General features: G+C 36.8%; 1 protein-coding gene across 1 annotated transcript in view; it reads right to left on the reverse strand.

Moving 5' to 3' along the window:
• Positions 1–4,591: 4,591 nt before the first annotated feature.
• The window catches only part of LOC142339079 (uncharacterized), a 73,470-nt gene continuing 58,538 nt past the window's right edge, over positions 4,592–19,523 (reverse strand). Inside the window, exons 11-14 of the mRNA XM_075388779.1 lie at positions 16,610–16,732; positions 15,980–16,081; positions 11,802–11,910; positions 4,592–8,291 (exon numbers count right to left, since the gene is read on the reverse strand). Of these exons, the coding sequence (XP_075244894.1) occupies positions 4,748–8,291; positions 11,802–11,910; positions 15,980–16,081; positions 16,610–16,732 (3,878 nt within the window). The 3' untranslated portion in view covers positions 4,592–4,747. The remainder of the gene's footprint in view (positions 8,292–11,801; positions 11,911–15,979; positions 16,082–16,609; positions 16,733–19,523) is intronic.

Here is a 19,523-nt window from a genome sequence, read left to right on the forward strand (position 1 = left end):
AGCTTTCAAAATTTCTATGGCTGCAAAAACTTCCGATAAGGCAGTGGTTCGAGCACTCGGATAAGAATCGGTGACATTAACCACTAAGCTAAACAGACCATCTTCAATATCCGCTCAATTTTTTTTATTCCAGCAACAGACTTACTTTCTGAATGAGAGCTATTTCAATCACTCAAAAATTCAAAAAAATCAAGCGTGAAAAAGTCATATTGAAGAAGTGAAATTGAAAGAATGTTCTAGGAGAAAAGGGTAAAGCGAAAAGTTTGAATAAAAAAGACACACACGTTTAAAAAGATTGCTTCAAACATTTATTCGAGTGCAATTAAAAGCAAAAAAAAAACAAAAACCTCTCTGGAGATTTGCAAGCAAGAAGGGCAAGGAGAACATTGCCGAAAATCAAACTATCATTAAAAAACAAACGATAGAGCTAGATAGCAAAAACTATAATCCGACAGAAAACAACCAAAAACGAAAAACATAGCCGGCATATTGCCGAAATAGAATACACCTAGCAAGGGATTTAGCAAAGAATTGAAAAAATTTTAAACGCCGCTTGAAAAATTCAGCGATAAATTACTATGGTACCCTCAAATGCACTCCAGAAAAACCTGTTTACAAAAGGTTATAATTAGACACGTGTCTCTGGCTTTCAACTAATTAAAACTAAAATTAAATTTGGAAGTACAGAAGTTATTTTGCTGATTGAGACAGCTCACAGATGATCAAAATCTAAACACAAATGACCTATTCGCGTTTTTCTAGATATGGTGAAAACTGCCTTCACGCGCGCAAAACTCTTACTGAAAATAAGTCATTCAGAAAATTTGCCTTTTTCAGCTTTGCGGACTTATGTAAAACAAAACAAGAGTCAAATGACAAAGAAAAACATAGCCGGCAGATTGCCGGAAAATAGCCACCGTTGACGCGCCTGATGCACATCGTGATTGAAACAGAAAAAGAAAACATAGCCGGCAGATTGCCGGAATAGCTGCGAAAGAATAGACCTGCGTGCCATATAATAGAGACAGAAACAGATACAGATCTAAATTGAAAAAAAATCGACGCCGCTCAAAAAACTAGGCTAAAAAACATTCAGCGATGAATTAATAAAGCTTGTTAAAATTCACTCCACAGAAGCCTCTTATTAGGGACCTATACTGCACATATGAGTTCCTTTGACCTTAAACAAATTCAAATTAAACTGAAGTTTTAAAGTGCAAAAGTCATTTTATTGAGTGAGGTAAGTCGCGTATGATCGAAATCTAATCACGCAAATAACCTAAACGCTTTCGCTAAAGCGAGTGAGAAATGACGTCACGCGCGAAAATGCCGTTAGTGAGAGGAAGAAGTCATTCAGAAAATTTGACTTTTTCAGCTTTGCTGTGTGAACAAATGTAAAACCAAAAAAGAGCGTCAGACGACGAAACAAAAAAAACCAAGAGCACCGCAATATAGCTACACTCAGCTTACAGCTTCGCAGCTATAAAAAGAAAAGGTAAATTGACCGAATTTTTCGTTTTTTTTAGTGTCAAAAAGTGTTCTAATTCAGCTTCTTAACTGAAAGCTAATAGACTTAATACCAATGTCAGCTAGAAAACACTCTATAAACTTTAGCAACCTAATTCACAATGACTTAATGACGGCTCTATCGGTTTATCCCTCCTTTTGATTTTGATCTTTGACTTTGACAGTATTCACCACATTGAGTAATTGAATGCGTGAACGAATTTAAAATCCATTCAATTAAAACAGTGATAGAAAAGTCAGAACTCAAACGTGTAAAACGACTTATATAACATAGCTGGCAGATTGCCAGAAAGTAGCCGCAATAGATTCGTAGATCGGCAGTCTAAAAAAAAACAGTAAAAAAAGAGACCAAAAAAATTCGTCTTTTCATTGAAGGCTGATCTGTTATATTTTGATCTGTTATTTTGTTAAATCTTTATGTTATTGCTGCCTCTATCAGCTGATCTGAAATAACCTTCATTTAGAGTGACACACACCCATTTGACCTTATCTCTTTGAATTAAAGTAAATAAAAGTCAATTTCAAATTGAGGAAGTCATTTTTGAGAGTGAGGTAAGTCAAGTGTGACCAAAAATTTAATCACGCGCATGAACAAAAAACTCGCTCCACTAAGAGCAAAAAATGACGTCATACATGCAATTTAGTTGAAACTGCATGAACGAATGAGCAAAAATTGGCTGTGACGTCATATGGTCGTAACAAAAATCATGACGAAAAAAAAACATAGCAGGACAAGTCCTGAAGTACAATATAAAGAATTGAATGAAAAACTCAGACGTACTCTACCTGACCAGCAGACCAACTGAACAATGCCAACCAGAACACAAAAATCATCAAAAAATTGAGAAACTAAAAAAATCAAAACTAAACAAAAATATACTCATTGCTAAAACTCTTGAAGCTTTTAAACCTAAGGCAAAATTTTTTCCCTTGAAAATCAAATGCAAATATAAGGAAATGTTGCTGAAAATCGTGATATAAACATCTTCAGAAACATCTCTGTCTCTCTAGAGGCTATCCAGTAACCCAAATCCAAGCTTTAAAAACTCATTGGATCATATATCGATAGGCAATAATTTTTAGAAAAAATTTCAAACTTCAAAAAACAGAAATTCGTTCAATTAAAATGTTGAAAGCCATTCAATTACCCACCAGCAACTATTTTATAACATACCATCAAACCCTGGATGAGGTTACCCGACTACTGAGGCAAGTAAAAAATATAAATGTTTTCAAAACTTGTAAAAAAATGCAAATTCTATCAAAGAAAATTCTAAAAATCGAAAGATTAAATTGTTGAAAACAAATTCATTGAAACTAAAAACATTGCAGTAACTTTTTTGTCAGAACGTGGAACAGGTTTTCTTGCACTTGAGAATGGACGAATATAAAAATTTTAGGAAACCATAAAAAATTTGCAGATTTTATCAAAAAAATGCTAAAATTCGAGACAGTCAACTGTTAAAAACCATTCCATTGTTACTAGAAACTGTGCAATGCCCTATTAGCAAACCCCAAAGAAGATTGCCTGTTCCCTGGAGCTGGAAAAACTGAAAAAATGACAAATTTTCAAAATCCTGGAAAAAAATGCGAGTTTTGTCCAAAAAAATTGCTAAAATTTGTGATATTCAAAAGTTGAAACCTATTCCATGGCCGCTAAAAAATATGTCAAAAAAATATGAAAAAAATTGCAAGTTTTGTCAAAAAATGCTAAAATTCATGATGGCAAAAAATTGAAAACTATGCACTAGGAACTATGCAGCAATCTATCATCGAACCCTTTATCAAACCGTGAAGGAGGTTTCTTGACACCTAGGGCTAGAAAAACTATGACAAATTATCAATAAACCTGAAAAAAATCGCAAAAATTAGTATTATTTTGTTTGCTTGTGTTTGTAGTACCAAAACATATAGCTCATAAAATGGTCATAACAAGCAATTTTGTCTCGCAAAAGGCCTCCATCACCTTTTAAAATTTTCAATCTAAGACTAATCAAACAAAAAACTCAAAAAAAATCACCAAAAACATGAAAAATTGCACCATTTTGAGCCCAAAAACACCATTTTGAGCCCTAAAAATGACCTTTTAACCTTAAATTAAGGCCATCCCAGCAGCTGCACCACTATAAGCACTTGAAGGACTACTAAAGCCCACTTTGGGCCTCTAATGAACTTAATGCCTGCTGGGCTTTTCCTGTTTATCCCGTTTTGAAAAATCAAAATCATTGAAAAATGTGTGAACACATCTTAAAAAAAACACAGCGCACCAATACAATTCAAATTCTTTGAATTGTAAAAAACCAAGAGAAGGCCAAAAATAGCCCCAGCTATCGCTGTGCGGCTATTATAAACGAAAAACGTGATCAAAAGGTAAAGCGAATTTTAAAAAAGCACCTAAATAATAGCCGTTGAGAGCTGACGGCGGCTATTAAACAAAACAGAACAAGAAAACATACAAGGTCAATCGCCCTGGGATATGGGTGGAAAGATGTGCAGGGGTGGGAATTGGTGGGCTGCAGTGGGGGGGGGGTTGAAGTGTGGGGGTCAAACTCTAGAACAGCACTTCACACAATGAATCTCAATATGTCTCCAAAACAATTTCAGTGAATCGCATATTTAGTGTCTAGTAAGCCGAAACGCTCTAACAGAACTTAATGCCCTCCGGTCATAACCCCTTTATCCGGTTTTTAAGGACGAAAAGTCAAAAGGGTCAGACGAAAATATCGAAAGAGTCAAGCGAACAAGCACAGGGCTAAAATAATTTCTACAAACTTCGTTTGAGAACAAGTAAAAAAGACGGCACCCCAATGCAATCAAATTCTTTGAGTTGTAAAAAACCCAGGAACACCACAATTTATCTACAATCATCTTACAGCTATGACTAGAACGCCACTAACGTTTTTCTCTAACTTTTGTATAGTTTGAGGTGTTTTGTTGTATTGCATGCTCGGAAACGGAAACTGATTCTATAAGATTTTTGTATATTATTCAGATTCAAAAACAATACTATTTAAAATCGGTTAACTTCTACCATTATCCTGAACAGTTTCTACTTAAAAAGTCGTCAAAATAATCAAAAATCAATTTACATTCAGCTAACTACAAATAAAGCATACCATGCTCAAGCATACAATATAACATACAGATCAAAACGATTCACAAATTATTCTTCTAGTTTCAAAGAAGATTTGCTGACACGCTACCAAACTGTCAAATTCAGTCAATCTTGATTATGCTCACCACTAGATTTATCAGTTGCTGAACTTGTCTTCGCGACAACACTACTTGTATCTGTAGATAGATTAAGAGGTTTCGGATCTTGATTTGAGGAAGAAGCTAAACTCAAGTCAATTGGACTTCTTGTTATCACCGGTTTCAGAGTCAGACCTCCGCTTAGGCCCGAAGATGAAAAAGTGCTGGAAACTTTTGTTGCTAATAATGAGGAAACAGTTGAACTGTTTATTGAAGAGCCGCTATTGCTAAAACCAGCACTGCTGCTGTTGTGTGAGGATGATGGTTTGCTACTGATTGGCTTCAAATTTGGGACAGACAGCGGCTGATCATCAGTCCCTGGGAAATCGAACGTTTTATCACTCGACTGTTTTCCTTTGCTTTCTTTTTGAGAATCGCTTTTCGGCTCGCCTGTATTTTTTCCAAGCGCACTGGTTGAATCGCCAGATTTGGTTAAACTTGAAGAGTTGGAATTCACTCCGCTCGTAGATGAAGACGCTCCCGAACTGGACTTTTTCTTGGGAATAACGAAATTGCCCAGTTTGTTGGAACTCTTGAGAAACGCAGGCAGAGTTGTAGAGATAGGGGAAGTTGGTTTGGAAACAATTACTTTAGTCGCATTTCCACTAAACTTATCTGAGATTGACTTGGATTTTTCGACAATAACTTTTTGTTTATTCATCAGCTTCAATGAATCAGATTTATTAGAAGGTGACAAAAATTTTGTTGCACCAATTTTAATTGAACCCGAAGATGACGATTTTTGACTAGAAATGGGAGACGATCCTTGACTTGATGAACCGGAACTATTTGACGCTCCCGGTGATTGACTTAGTTTGTTCACGACGCTTTCCAGACCCGGTCGTTTCTTAACGGGACTGTTAGTACCCTGCATGCTAGAACTACCCAAAGTGGACGATGTTTTAGACACAATTAATCCAGGTTGCAAGTTAGAACTAGCAATGGATGTTGCGTCAGTTTTGCCAACATTCTGTTCTTTGTCTTTGAGCAATGAAGACTGTGACAAATTGATTGCTTGCGACTCGGAAGCATTCTGGTCAGATTTTGCTACACTTGTTTCGCTCTCCGGTGCCGAAGCAAGCGAAGATAAACTTGATGATTTCGAAATAGAAGCAACAGGAACTGAGTTCTCGGCAGTAAATGACGCTAAAAGGTTCTTCATGGGCGAAACTGCATGTCTGGCTGCTTCGGTAGCGGCCGCGACGTTTTTCGCACTCAAGTGAAAAGGAGGCAGATCTTTGGAAGAGCTTTGATTACTTCCAATTGAAGGTTTGACTGGAGGAGGGGGAAGGTGCATACCATTGGAGCTCAAACCACCCATCATTGAAGGAACGGCTTCAATCGCAGACGTTACACTTATATGGTCTTGACTGAGGGCCTTTTCATCTTTCAACATTGATTGTGGGTCCCCAGGAGAGCTGGTAGTGGTTGTCAAATTCGAGACCGATACCGAGCTAGCAATATTTGAAGAGCTCTTAACGCTTGAGTTACTTTCGTCTTTGCTCACATTAGAATTCGCACTTGATGCAACCTGCATTTTCTTAATTACAATGACCGTGTCTGATTTGTTCAGAGATCGGTACGTAGTCGTCGTATCAGAATTATTTGTGCCAGCATTTGAATTCTGCTGTTGTTTCTTCACACTCTTTTTCTTCACAGCCTTTGGTTTAACTTTGGCGACAGTATTAGGCATAAATACAGCACCCGGTAACATGTTGGAATCGCTCGAATCATCTGAAAGCTCAAAAGCATCGAACTCATTCTTACTTTTGGTGCTTCCTGAAGTTGATGCAGATTTTGGTATTTTTCCCAAGGTTTGGGCCATAATTGTACCCGAGGATGAAGGGCTAACACTTAAATCGTGCCCTTTAGCCGACACTTGAGGATACAGGAACTGTCCATCTAGACGGAGATCACTCTTTGGGGGCCTGCCTCGACGCTTCGGGGGTCCAGAATTTTTACTCTTTTTAGTGGGGGCACTAAAGGTACTGTCGTTTGAATTCTTGCTATCATTCAGGCTCTGGTTCGAGGACACGGAGGATGAATCAGTCAAATCGGTGGACCCTTTTCGTTTGTGACTCCCAGTCACATTGGATTGACCAGGCATAGTCGGTCCCGCCTTGAGCTTTTCGGATATCTGGTTCATCTGAGTCTCTATGTTTTCAATCTCTGCATGACTTAGGTTGTTTTTGTTTTCAAGCTGCTTTATAAGCTCAGCCAGATGTTTCATGGCTCGTTCTCGATCTCGTTCCTCAGCGGCAGCTGCAGTTGCATTTGCTTTGTTCAAGTCGAGATCCAGGTGCGAGGAATTCGAGTTGGAATTATGAACGTCCGGGGTACTGCTTGGCGTCAGAGTGACTGGCGATGCACTGACCGAGGACTTGGCATCCATGTTGAAACCTCCAGCCGGCATACTAAGAGATTGCTGCAAAAACGGTGGAATGGTTGGAGGATAATTGAAGGCAGAGTGGGCAGTTGGATCTAGAACATCTACCAAATTAGGGGTTGCAGATGAAAACATTCCTGTAGGATTCTTCAGATTCCCAGCACCATACAGACTGTGAAATTGCATAGCTAAAGCAGCCTGTTGTGACAGCAGAAAGTCAGGATGCAAGGGCGACATTGCTGGAGGTGTTACCGACTTCCTTTGTGCAGCTAAGGGATCCATGGTAGCAGCCGCAACTGCTGCTGCAGCGGCTCCAGCGTTGAAAGGAAGACCAGGAAAAACGCTCGATGTCGGGGTCGCTGGGGTTGTTTTGGGCGAATTAAGTATCTCTCGCAGCTTTGAATCTTGGGTCCCCGATGGTAGTGCGGGATTCGGTTGAACTTGTGTCGATGTCCCAGGTGCACTCGAGTTACTTTGCAACTCAGGGGTAACCGAAGGGGGTGGCAACATCGCCGAACTCATAAACAAAGGATTGTTTGCAATCATTGACAGCATTTGAAACTGTTGCATTTGAATCGAAGCTTGATTAACATCCAAACTAGGGGCAGGCCCTGCAACTGAAACCGACTTTTTAGCTTTTCCTTGTTTCCCTTTTCCAGCTTTCGGAACATCAACACCCGAGTCTTCCTGAGTCGACTTTACATGAGATCGTTTCCTGTTTTGAGTGGCAGGTGGATTCTTCACACTTGGCGAGTCGGTAACCAGAGTTAAACTCTGAGGCAGAATTTCTTCGGGTTGATCGCCCCCTAGTACGCTTGAGTTGGAGGCACTGTCGTTCAGAATTTCGGACAATTTCATGGGTTGGGCAGAACTTTTACTGTTACTGTTACTGCTAATCTTACCCAAATTGGATGGCAGATTCTGGGCAGGGTTCGGAACATCATTGTCTAGAGCAATACTCTCAACCCCACTTTTATCGATTGCAATTATTGTTTTCAAATCGATGGTTGGAGTAAGTGGCGGGGCTGTTTTCACATCTGTTGGCGGAGTGCATACATCAATGTTCAGTGAGCTGTTGTTACATTTACGCAACACACATCGCGTAAGATGGGCTAGCGATCCGCACCTTAAAAATAATCTCTCATGGTGGAGTAGTCTAACATTTATTGTTCCGACCCCCACTTTAGTGGGGAGGAGGAACTATATACTCAACTGGGTTTTTTTTGTTCAGTCAATTTTGGCCGATCGATATATTCATCGTAGAGAACTGTGAGTGGTATCATTGACAAGCCCGTCCAGCGTAGAAAACGGAATTCAAAAGATTTTTTCGATTTTCGTTTTTTAGGAGTTATCGAGGTTTAGAGTTTTGTGAACATTCGACTGTTTTTGATCACATTTTCAGTAATTTTTGCTAAAATTTGGCATAATTTCGTAAGTTCAAGTTGAAAATTTTAACGGCATAGTGTTGTTGTTACAGTTAGAGATAGAAGAGCATTGCTGAATTGTTTGATTGAAGTTTTTTCTGGCTAAAATTTTTGATAAAATTTTCAAAATTCAAACATTTTTCATCAAAAAAGGCACAAAATATGCTTTTTTGGTTCACTTCGTTAAAGTTTGCCAGAGTTAGTGACCTAAGAACCTTAAAACAATCCCAAATAATCCCCCTAATCTCAAAAAGAGCGCTAGTTGCAATAAGGCGAAGTATGAAAGTCTTCTGGAATTAAATATTTGCCGTTTTTTACAGATTTGTCTCGATAATTATACAAAATGCATCGTTCTTTTTATTAATATCTGAAGAATTCCACGCAACAATTGGTCTAATTCGCAAACACTTGGTCCGTTTGCTGGGCGCGCGACAAAATCAGGGAGAGGTTCGAAAATATCATGGATTCTTATAATCAGACTTTTTGGTTTTCATTTTGATGCTGCCTTTTTCAAAATATTTTCTTGTTTTTTTTAGTGTTAATTACTGACAATACTTTTTTTTTCACGGCTCCGTTAATGATCGCCCTGATATACGAAAATTTGAGGCCGAATGTAGATATAGTTTGTTTTCAGAGAACCAAAGGGTTTTTATGGCAGTGAGGAAGAGTTTTAGTAAAATTTAACTGAATTCTTGACTTTTGCCTTCAATTGTTATTCTTTTGGCAGTCAGAATTTTAAGTTTAACCACTCAAAGATCTAAAATTATTCCACAAGAGGTGCAAGTTGACCTTTTCTATTCATTCGGTTGTTACCGAATGTCTGTTATTGAATGTATTTGATTTAGGGAAATTTCCTGTGATTTTTTGAACTTGTCATTTTTTTATAATATTTTAGTCAATATTTTGTTTATTCTCATTAAGTACAAGTCGATCTCCTACGTATAGAAGACAAACTAATTTTGTGGCCGATTGTTTTAACAGAAGGTTTTCTTGCTTTTGGTACTACAAGTTTTCATACAAATTTTTCTGATTTTTTTGCATAATTTCCCATTTTTGCTGTTGTTTTTGTTTCTTTGGTGAATTGTAACATTACTTAAAAATCGAACTGAAAAAAAAAGTTACAACATTTGAAACTGAACATCTTTTCGTTTTCATAACATTGGTTTGAAGGGCTGCGACACCGTTCTCTTGTAGAAATTGGTAGAGTTTTTTAATTTTGCCCTTTATTTGTTGTTAATTTTTGTTGTTATATGCCAAATATTGTGTAATTAAAGGTCTCAGTGGCGAAGTATAGATAAACAAATGGATCTAATAACTGATACCGGTGAATAGTTAATGGTTGTTTTGACTTTCGAACTCAAAAAAGAGTAACAGTATTCTTCAACTTATCCCTTTTTGTTCTGGTTTGCGTTTTTTTCGTATTATACAATGTTGTATCATTTTCGTAAAATAGCTTCATTATTTAGAGCTTTTTAATGTTGTGTTGAATCAAAAAATAATTTTCTGTTGTTTAACCGTTTCAAATGATGTCTTCAGGGCTTAGACAATTTGTTTCAGAAGAATTTTGTGAAGTTTAGATACTTTTCAGTTTTTGTGGTTCTTTTGTTGTTATTTTGTGATAGTCGTTTTACAAAAAACGTTATGGTGGTCAAAGGAGACGCAAATGTTATATTCTCGCGGTTAATATCTTATAAATTTAATGGCTTCAAAACTGTGTGGTTTCGTAAAGTTGTTTGTGAAAATCATTAGTTCAGCTTGTATTTAATGTTATTTTATAGTCTTATGATTTAGTCTCATTAATAAATGTCGCAATTCATTTTCTGAGTAGTTGCAAGAAAAACTGTCTACTCTTTTAGTCGAAAGCTTCTGTTGGCTATGAATTTTGAAAATATTTGTTTTTAATAAAAAAAAAAGATAGGATTTTGAGATCTACCAATTTTATTTCTGTTAAGCATCTCTAGATACAATTCACATCATTTATCTATTGAAATACAATTTGCTATTCATAACAGTTTTATTTTCCTCAAATGGTCTTCCTTCTTGGAATAACCAGTTTTCATAAAACCAATTTTCGTGATTTTTGCATAATTGCCCCTTTTTTGTAAGTTTTTGTTCTCTTTTCACAGTATCACAATAATGGGCGTCATTTGATTTACAAATTTTGTTGCCTTTAAAAAAGGCAAACGAAGGTTTTTATTGTTTTTAGTGATCAGCTTGATATTTAATTGATTGGGTGACATCGTTTTCGTGCATAATTTTTCGAGCAAAATTTTAGTTTTTGCCTGTAGTTGTCGTTTTTTTTTGTAGTCGTATGACATATCCTAGATAATGAAAGGCCTCAGTCGCTCTCTATTGAGGTATAAAATACTCTCTCAATGATTTCATTTGATGCGTAATGTTTCTAATCAGTTCGATTTTAATTCTTTTTCAAAAAATGGACAAGGAATTTTGGTCGTAATTAATATTTGTAACTATTTGATTTTTATTGCCGTCTTTTCTGGTAGTCATATTATGGCAGCCACAGGTCTCATAAACCCTCTAGAGTAAATTGTTTTATTCTTTTATTAGTTTGTTGAACGATATGTTGATATGTTAATTTTTTTTATCTCTTCCTCATTTGGTAGACAATTAAGTGAAAAATGTAGATGAGCGGGGTCGGAACTTAATGTGCGAACACACATAACCGAGCCTCCTCGTTCATTTTAAGGTTCGGATCTTCTCCGTTTGTACCCTAACCCCGACCCCCCTCCCCGAACGTTATGCACCCCAAAGTTACAGAGCACCTGTGATTACATAGTAGTAAATCATTATGTAAATATATGCCACGTGCTCCTGGTGGGAGGGGAGGGGGTGCAATCATTGAGCTGGGGGGTACGAACGGAAAAGGTCAAAGGTTAAAAAGATTTGATGTTGAGTGGGAGACTACTGATGGAGGATTACTTTGGAGGCCAATTACTTCTACACTCAACCTCTGCGATAGCTTTATTGAAAAATTAATAGGAATATTTCCTTTCCACTGGCAAAATTGTCACGGTGCTTAGCTTGTCAAAAACGAGATAAATTTAAAATAATTAGCACGATCACCTTCGGTTCCAAAAAAAATCACCATGATTGCGTTTTGCTGTTCGTGAATATACGCCAATACACGCAAATAAACGAATCGATTCAAAGAAATTAAGGCACTGGCAAGGACATGCCAAGGTGGGACTAACTTTCTCAAAATGGTTGTTGCGTAGGAATCGTCACATACAAAGATACCGTCAGAAGTTGCCACCTTACACGAGGGATTAGCAAAATCAGGAACCAGCATCTGCACACTAACTGTAAACAGAAATTAAAAATTTACCTATTTGGGCAGAATTCTGGTGAGTTTTGCCAAATTCTCAAAACATTGGAAGTGAAAATCGGTAAAGTATCTTTTTTCTATTTTTAATTAACTGCTTCAATAAAGAAACATACCCGGCAGATTGCCGGAAAATAGCCGCCGTTGATTCCAATAAGCATGATTCGGATTGACAGAATAGAAGATTTTGAAAAAAAAAAAGATTCTTGTACAAAAACATTTTTTAAGTCCGATTTAATTTGATGGCATTTCGTAGTTGAACATAACGTACTTCTGTTTCTTAGAGAGAGGCTACAGGGGCTACTATCAATACCAATAAGCATTAGAGATGGTAACTAGGACTTATAGGAACGATGTTCAAATAGCGGGCATCTAAAACTGGTCTTTATGGGTTTATCCCGTTTCTATTTCTGACTTCAATTTTTTATACTGACTTTGTTCATTTTGAATTGCTTTGCTGAGCAACTGATGCTCAAAATCACTTTTAGCAGAATGAGAGAAGAGAGAAACTAGCCTAGAGAAGTCAAAAAGATTTCACGCAAAATGTTGAAAAAGCGGCAAAATGAGGTAAAGCGAAACATTTTTTTATTCGACGAAGTAAAAAAAAAAAAATAGGAGCGCTATAATAGCCGGCTGAGAAGATGAGGCGGCTATTAAACATACCCGGCAGATTGCCGGAAAATAGCCGCCGTTGATTCCAATAAGCATGATTCGGATTGACAGAATAGAAGATTTTGAAAAAAAAGATTTTTGTACAAAAACATTTTTTAAGTCCGATTTAATTTGATGGCATTTCGTAGTTGAACATAACGTACTTCTGTTTCTTAGAGAGAGGCTACAGGGGCTACTATCAATACCAATAAGCATTAGAGATGGTAACTAGGACTTATAGGAACGATGTTCAAATAGCGGGCATCTAAAACTGGTCTTTATGGGTTTATCCCGTTTCTATTTCTGACTTCAATTTTTTATACTGACTTTGTTCATTTTGAATTGCTTTGCTGAGCAACTGATGCTCAAAATCACTTTTAGCAGAATGAGAGAAGAGAGAAACTAGCCTAGAGAAGTCAAAAAGATTTCACGCAAAATGTTGAAAAAGCGGCAAAATGAGGTAAAGCGAAACATTTTTTTATTCGACGAAGTAAAAAAAAAATAGGAGCGCTATAATAGCCGGCTGAGAAGATGAGGCGGCTATTAAAAATAACCAACAACAATAATTCACTCGCAGAATACAAAGCTTGGCGGCTCAATTCTAAATTATTTCGTTGTTCTATATTATCGTCATCTGATAACACACTTGAATTTTATAGTAATCCTTATGCATACTAATCTTTATTCGCGTAGCACAGAATGTTCCAACATACATCTCACGGCTTGTCGACAAAATTATTTGCTCTCAAGGAGCAAAGTTTCTTCGCAATATTCTGAGGCAACTAGAAAGAGCATACTATGCAGCGAGTTTCAGTACTCTGCTCTCTGATTATCAATTAACAAAAAAAATTCAAAATGAACTACTCCAAGAGACCCCCGATGAGTTATCCGACAAAAATATGAAAGGCGTTTGAGTTTCATTGCAAAAACATAGCCGCCAAATTGTCAGCAAATAGCCGCGTATAAGGATTGAAACGCATATCAGGACTGAAACAGAAAAAGAAAACATAACCGACTGACGTCGGTCAACCTCTAAGAACCGCCCTTCACACAATAAGTATAATTCTCAAAAACAGTTTCTGTGAATCGCATACTTGGAGACTAGTGATCTGAAGGGCTGTAGGAGCTCCGAATGCTCTCTGGGCGCTACCTGTTTTTGAGGACGAAAAGTCAAAATGTTCGAAAAAAGGTCAAATTTCAAAAAGATTATTTCAGCTAAAAAGAAACCTGTTGCAGTCCTGAACTACAATTCAAAGAAATTTCTTTGACTAAACAAAAATCTAGACCTGAAGGGACCATGAATTGATTGGGACAACCATTTTAAGAAACCCGATAACAAAAATAAAAAAAGAGGTAAAAATGAAGTCCAATTAATTGCCGCATGTGAACGAAAAGTAAAACCACAGGTTGCTGAAATAGCTGCGAAATTGAGAAAGTGCAGTACAATATAGATAGAACAAAGAAAGTATCGAACACAATTGGTGGAGTTGTCGATACAATCCAAAACTAATAAAAAATTAGTTGTTTTGATTAAAAATTTTTGGATACAAATTTGTATATCCTCCCAACACTCTGCCTTGATTGTATCAACCCTCATTAAGAAAATTACCGTTATTTACAACTGAATTGACCTTAAAAAGTCAAGGAGAGTAAGGTAGGTCATTTATGGTCAACAAAATATCACGCAATTTAGCACAAAAAAAATCGCTAATGAACGTAACAAATGACATCACGCTAAGTGTCATAAAGTGTTCGAATTTGGTGTGCAGTTTCAGTTAGATTCCAACACTACTTAATGCCGCTTTTAAAAAGAAAGCTATTAAGCTTAATACTACTTTCAGCTAGCAATGGCTCTAATAAACTGTGATAACCTAATGCACTATGACTTAATGACGAGCTTTATCGACTTATCTCGTTTCTTTTAATTTTAGTCTTTTGACATTGACCGTATTGTATTCAAAACCTTACTAAATTGAACGTGTAAAAGAATTTAAAATTTATTCAACTTAAACAATGAGTGAAGCAAGTCACAAGTCAACAGTCAAAATCGTGCTTCATGTAAAACAAAAAACTTGATCTACAGGTAAAGCGGAATTTAGAAAAATGAGATCAACTAAATAAGAGCTGTTGAGAGGCGGCTATTAATGAAACCTGTATTTGCAGAAAATTTTTATTGTTTCAAATGAAGTTTGCAATTGGCAAAGCGTTGGTGGCTTCAAGCAAATCTTTATATACTGGAGAACAATATATTTAAGGTCAATTTTCAAGTCAACTTCAATAAAAAAGACGAAATTTATGTATTTGTTTTACTTTATCTCTCCCCTTTTGTGAAATGCATATCGTTGATTTCTTTGTTGCGATGTCTAAATCATTAACCATCGAAGTAGACAGATCAGTTGCAGAGTGAGATATCTAAACAAGATAAACCAACATGATAAACAGTTGGTTGCAATGCTTGACGTTTTTCTGGAATTTTTTAGTAAATCATTTGTTTTTAGATGTAAGATAAGTGAATTTGATCTATCCAAAAGAAATCGGATTTACTTGAACTCCAATATTAAAATTTAAGCTCAAAACTGACGCAACCTACTCAACCCCTCCCTGATCGATATTTTTTCTAATTTTTCCTTGGAAAATTCAAAATGCTCCCCTTTTTATTGAAATGAAACTTTTTATGTCAATCAAAATAACACTCTAGAAGCTATAAAATGTGGTTCCCCTTCTTTCTCTTCGATGCATAAACTAAAAAAGAAATTTCACTAAAAAAACTTCACTCGCATTCCACCCTTTTTGAAAACAGAACAATAATTTCAAGCTTCAATGCGAGCAATTAAAAACAGCTGTAAATTTCAAGGACTAAAAAAAATTCCTTTCTGCAAAAAATACTAGAGACCACTGCTATCATTCATTCTAAGATTCTGAAAGAAAGCATAACCGACTAACGTCGGAAAAATCGCTCTCGGAAGACTAGCGGGAGCTCTAATCTATAACAGCCTACATCAGTTGGGGGTGGGGGGGCGGGGAGATTGAGGGGACTAAAAACACAAAGTGGTCTCCAAATAACCGTCATTAGAGGTTACTATATACCACTATCACCTCTAAATTTTCAAGTGATAAAATTACACCTATTTCTGCGCACTTGTTTGACTTTTAGTAGCTAACTGCCGCAAGTTCAGCTGCTGACAATTGTGAATGAGAGAAAAGGTTAGATCACGCAAAATTAAAGGGTCAAGGGCGTAAAAGTCTCGCGGAAAATGAAAACGGTCAAGCGAAAATTTTGCATAAGAAGGCCAGCACGTTTGCAATAATTGCTTCAAACTTCGTTCGAGAGCAATTAATAAATCTATAGGTAACTGAGGTGTGGTTCTGATGTGAAATAAAATTTCCACTACTCACTAGTGACTCTACATGTGGGTTTGAGAGGGTGACTGAAGACGATCTGCACTTGATCTACACTTGGGATCCACACTTCAACTGCTTTCCCACCACTTATCAGATCTAAGCACATATAACTGACCTATAAGAACATAGACGGTAGACTGTCCAATATAGATATGAATAACTTTGCTGGTTTTAGCACATAAATGTAGCCAAAATTACTGGTTTGGCTGCCCAAAGTTACACACATTTTTTGGTTACCCAAAGTTACCCAATTTCAATAGAAAGTGGTGGCGCGTTTCAAAATTGATTGAACTTAGCATTTAAGCCAGCTAATTGTCAAAAGTTTAAAGCATTTACAAGGAGACGAAATTGGACAACCTCTTTAAACTGCAAGTAGTCTCAAGCAAACACAAATGGAAATACTTAACACGCTGCAAAAAACAGCAACTTAAATTTACTCTCTCGTAAGCCTCATCGGTTTATCTTTTTTCGTTCTGGAAATAAAAAAAAAGACTCGTCACAATAAAAACCCTGCCCAGGAGGCCTCGAATAAATGCCAAAAATCGGATCCAGTAATAACCGCAAAATCTATGAAAATGATAAATGTTAAAGCCGAATTTCAAACCAAGCTTCTCAATCACAAACCTTGCTTTTTCATCACATCTCCAACCAAAGCATTTATCACAGCCTGCTTCCTTAGAATATGTAAAATATGGGGCAGTGGATTAACATGCGTGAACAAGACCGACTGTACTGAGAAACAACTGGCTTTTGAGACTTCTTCAGAGCACTTCGAGGGCACGATTCTAGCTCTCAGGTCACAGTTTGGGAGTTTGTGTGTGTAATTATGCTCATAGTCCGGCACAATTGATTGGTAGGCGCTCAGAGCGTAGAGCCAATTCATCGGTTCTCGATCATCGACCAGCACTAAAACATCACCGCTGAAGTTACAAAACGATCTCTCGCATTAAATCAATTCACAAACGCACATTTTTCATACATAATTATAGGATAGGAGTACTGATATGATTTATACTTACTTCAAGTCTATTAATATGTAGTATTAACAGGCAGTTGACGTTATCGTCAGTATTTTCGGACACTTGTTCGTGAATAGTTAATATCAACCAACAAAAAAAAACACGACTATTCCTGTGTGCGGCAAAGAAAGTTCCAGATGCCATTACCAGCCAGCGCCCGTACAAATGGCAAATTGAGGGGACATTTTATATAATCAAGTGCACTCATTGGTTGCCTTGGTTCCACAAAATGGCATTTTGTGAAATATGTTCTTACAATGTGGAAATTGTCTACACAGTTTGTACTTGATACTAGAAAAACTGGCCGACAGAGCGTTTAGCCGACAAGGAAGACATCAGAAATTTAGCCGACAATTTTATCATAATTGGTCAAAAAAGTCTAATTGATCCATAAATCAGTAGTTCGGTGGACCATTATCTTTGGTGTGCGGTCGGGTTACGTTCCTCCCGGATAGACCTTCGTTACGCGACCACGGATAGACCTTCGTTAAGCTAGTTGACGGTATAATTGTCCGCTTACAAAATAGTGATTTAAATTGGCCAAGCACAGCTTCAGAATTTATTTTATCGCTCATTTTACTCAAATTGTCGGCTAAGTTTCTCATTTTGGGTTGTCGGCTAAACGCCCTGTCGGCCAATACGGCGGTCACCCCCGTACTTGTACATCTGATTCCATAATTTAAGTCGTTTAATATCACTATACTAAGGCATGCGCATTGAGCACATTTTGTTACCGCGCTAGTGAAAATGGCAGACGTACCAAAATATAGATATTTTATTGCTGGCCAATCACAAGTGAAAAAATGGGAATACTGTTTTCTGATTGGCTGATTGCTCAACAAATTGTCTATGCTTTAAAATAGGATATGAATGTTAACGTAAAATTGTCCAGAAATCGCGATAAGCCGAAAAAATTTATTTTTTTGGGGAAAGTGGCTCGTGATAGATTCATATCAAGTCACACGGGCCGCTGAGGTATGGCCAGAGGCGGTAAAAAATTTAATCTAGAATTAAGTTATGTTCAATTTAGGCTAAGTGAACGCATAAAAGTACAGAGTTTCAAATTTCTCAACCAATCAGATTTGTTAAAAATTTTACATTTTGGTACGTCTATTTGTTAAGACGTCACCTTTTGTTTCACTGCCTTGTCAATTTTGAGGGATTAGCAGGCCTCACCGCTTGCTAATCGCACTTCAAAGCCTATTGAGATGCGGCAAATTGGAGAAATTTATAAAAGCCTACTTGTGTTTTCAGACCCTTTTGTTTTTGCAAATTTTCTTCCTCCTTTTTCAATCAAACTTCCCACTGCAAATAAAAGACGTTCATTTTTCATGTCTAAAAATTTCGCTCTGTGCTTCATCAAAAAACCAATACTGAAAAAGTGCCGTATTCCTTCAACTAAAAATTAAACATGAAGGTTTGAATCTTGTAATGATTGACTTGCAATTTAGCTCCAGTAAATGAGAGTTAACGATATACCCTCTTGAGAAGGGGAATGTTTTGGCGCTAATTGGATCGTGTTTTGTAGCTTAACTTCAAGGTTTTCGCGTCTCTAGATCCTAGCTAATTTGTTCACATTCAATGAGGTTTCGCAGCAGCCATCATTCTCATTTTCAAAAGTTTTTCGAGCAAATTTGGAGAGGTTGTTTTTTGATTACCTCCTCCCAATCACAACTTGCTTAGCATAGCCTCCTAAAAAATCTACAATAATAAAACTCAGTTAACTTCTAACTGCTAAATTTGAAAAATTATTATGCGTTTGAACAAATTGTTGAAAGCAGTAGAAATCAACCAATTTGAAACTTTTACTACCATTACTGCAGTTTGTCGCCTATTGGATTGGAAAAAATTATATTAGTGTTAAAATGGGAAAAAAAACTTTTATGTTCTTCCTCCGCTGTGTTAACTTGGTTGTACAATTTTTTAAAAACTTATGTTAGAAACACGATTAAATGTCAAAACGTTGGGTTTAGGAAATAAATTCCGGCTGATAAAAACAGTTCCTAGTATTAGACAGGAAACGATTGCCCAACGAAATAAAGATGTACCTTTCCTCTAGGATTTGTTGGTTTTATAAAATTAAGTGTTGTTTTTCTTTAACTGCCAAAAGCATCAAAATGGTACTTATATATTAATGCATTGGAAAATGCTGAAATTATTAGCACGATCAGCTTCGGTTCCAAAAAAAATCACCATGATTGCGTTTTGCTGTTCGTGAATATACGCCAATACACGCAAATAAACGAATCGATTCAAAGAAATTAAGGCACTGGCAAGGACATGCCAAGGTGGGACTAACTTTCTCAAAATGGTTGTTGCGTAGGAATCGTCACATACAAAGATACCGTCAGAAGTTGCCACCTTACACGAGGGATTAGCAAAATCAGGAACCAGCATCTGCACACTAACTGTAAACAGAAATTAAAAATTTACCTATTTGGGCAGAATTCTGGTGAGTTTTGCCAAATTCTCAAAACATTGGAAGTGAAAATCGGTAAAGTATCTTTTTTCTATTTTTA

Source organism: Convolutriloba macropyga, chromosome 5, assembly GCF_964194025.1.
Source record: "Convolutriloba macropyga chromosome 5, txConMacr16.3, whole genome shotgun sequence".
NCBI classification, from domain to species: Eukaryota; Metazoa; Xenacoelomorpha; order Acoela; family Convolutidae; genus Convolutriloba; species Convolutriloba macropyga.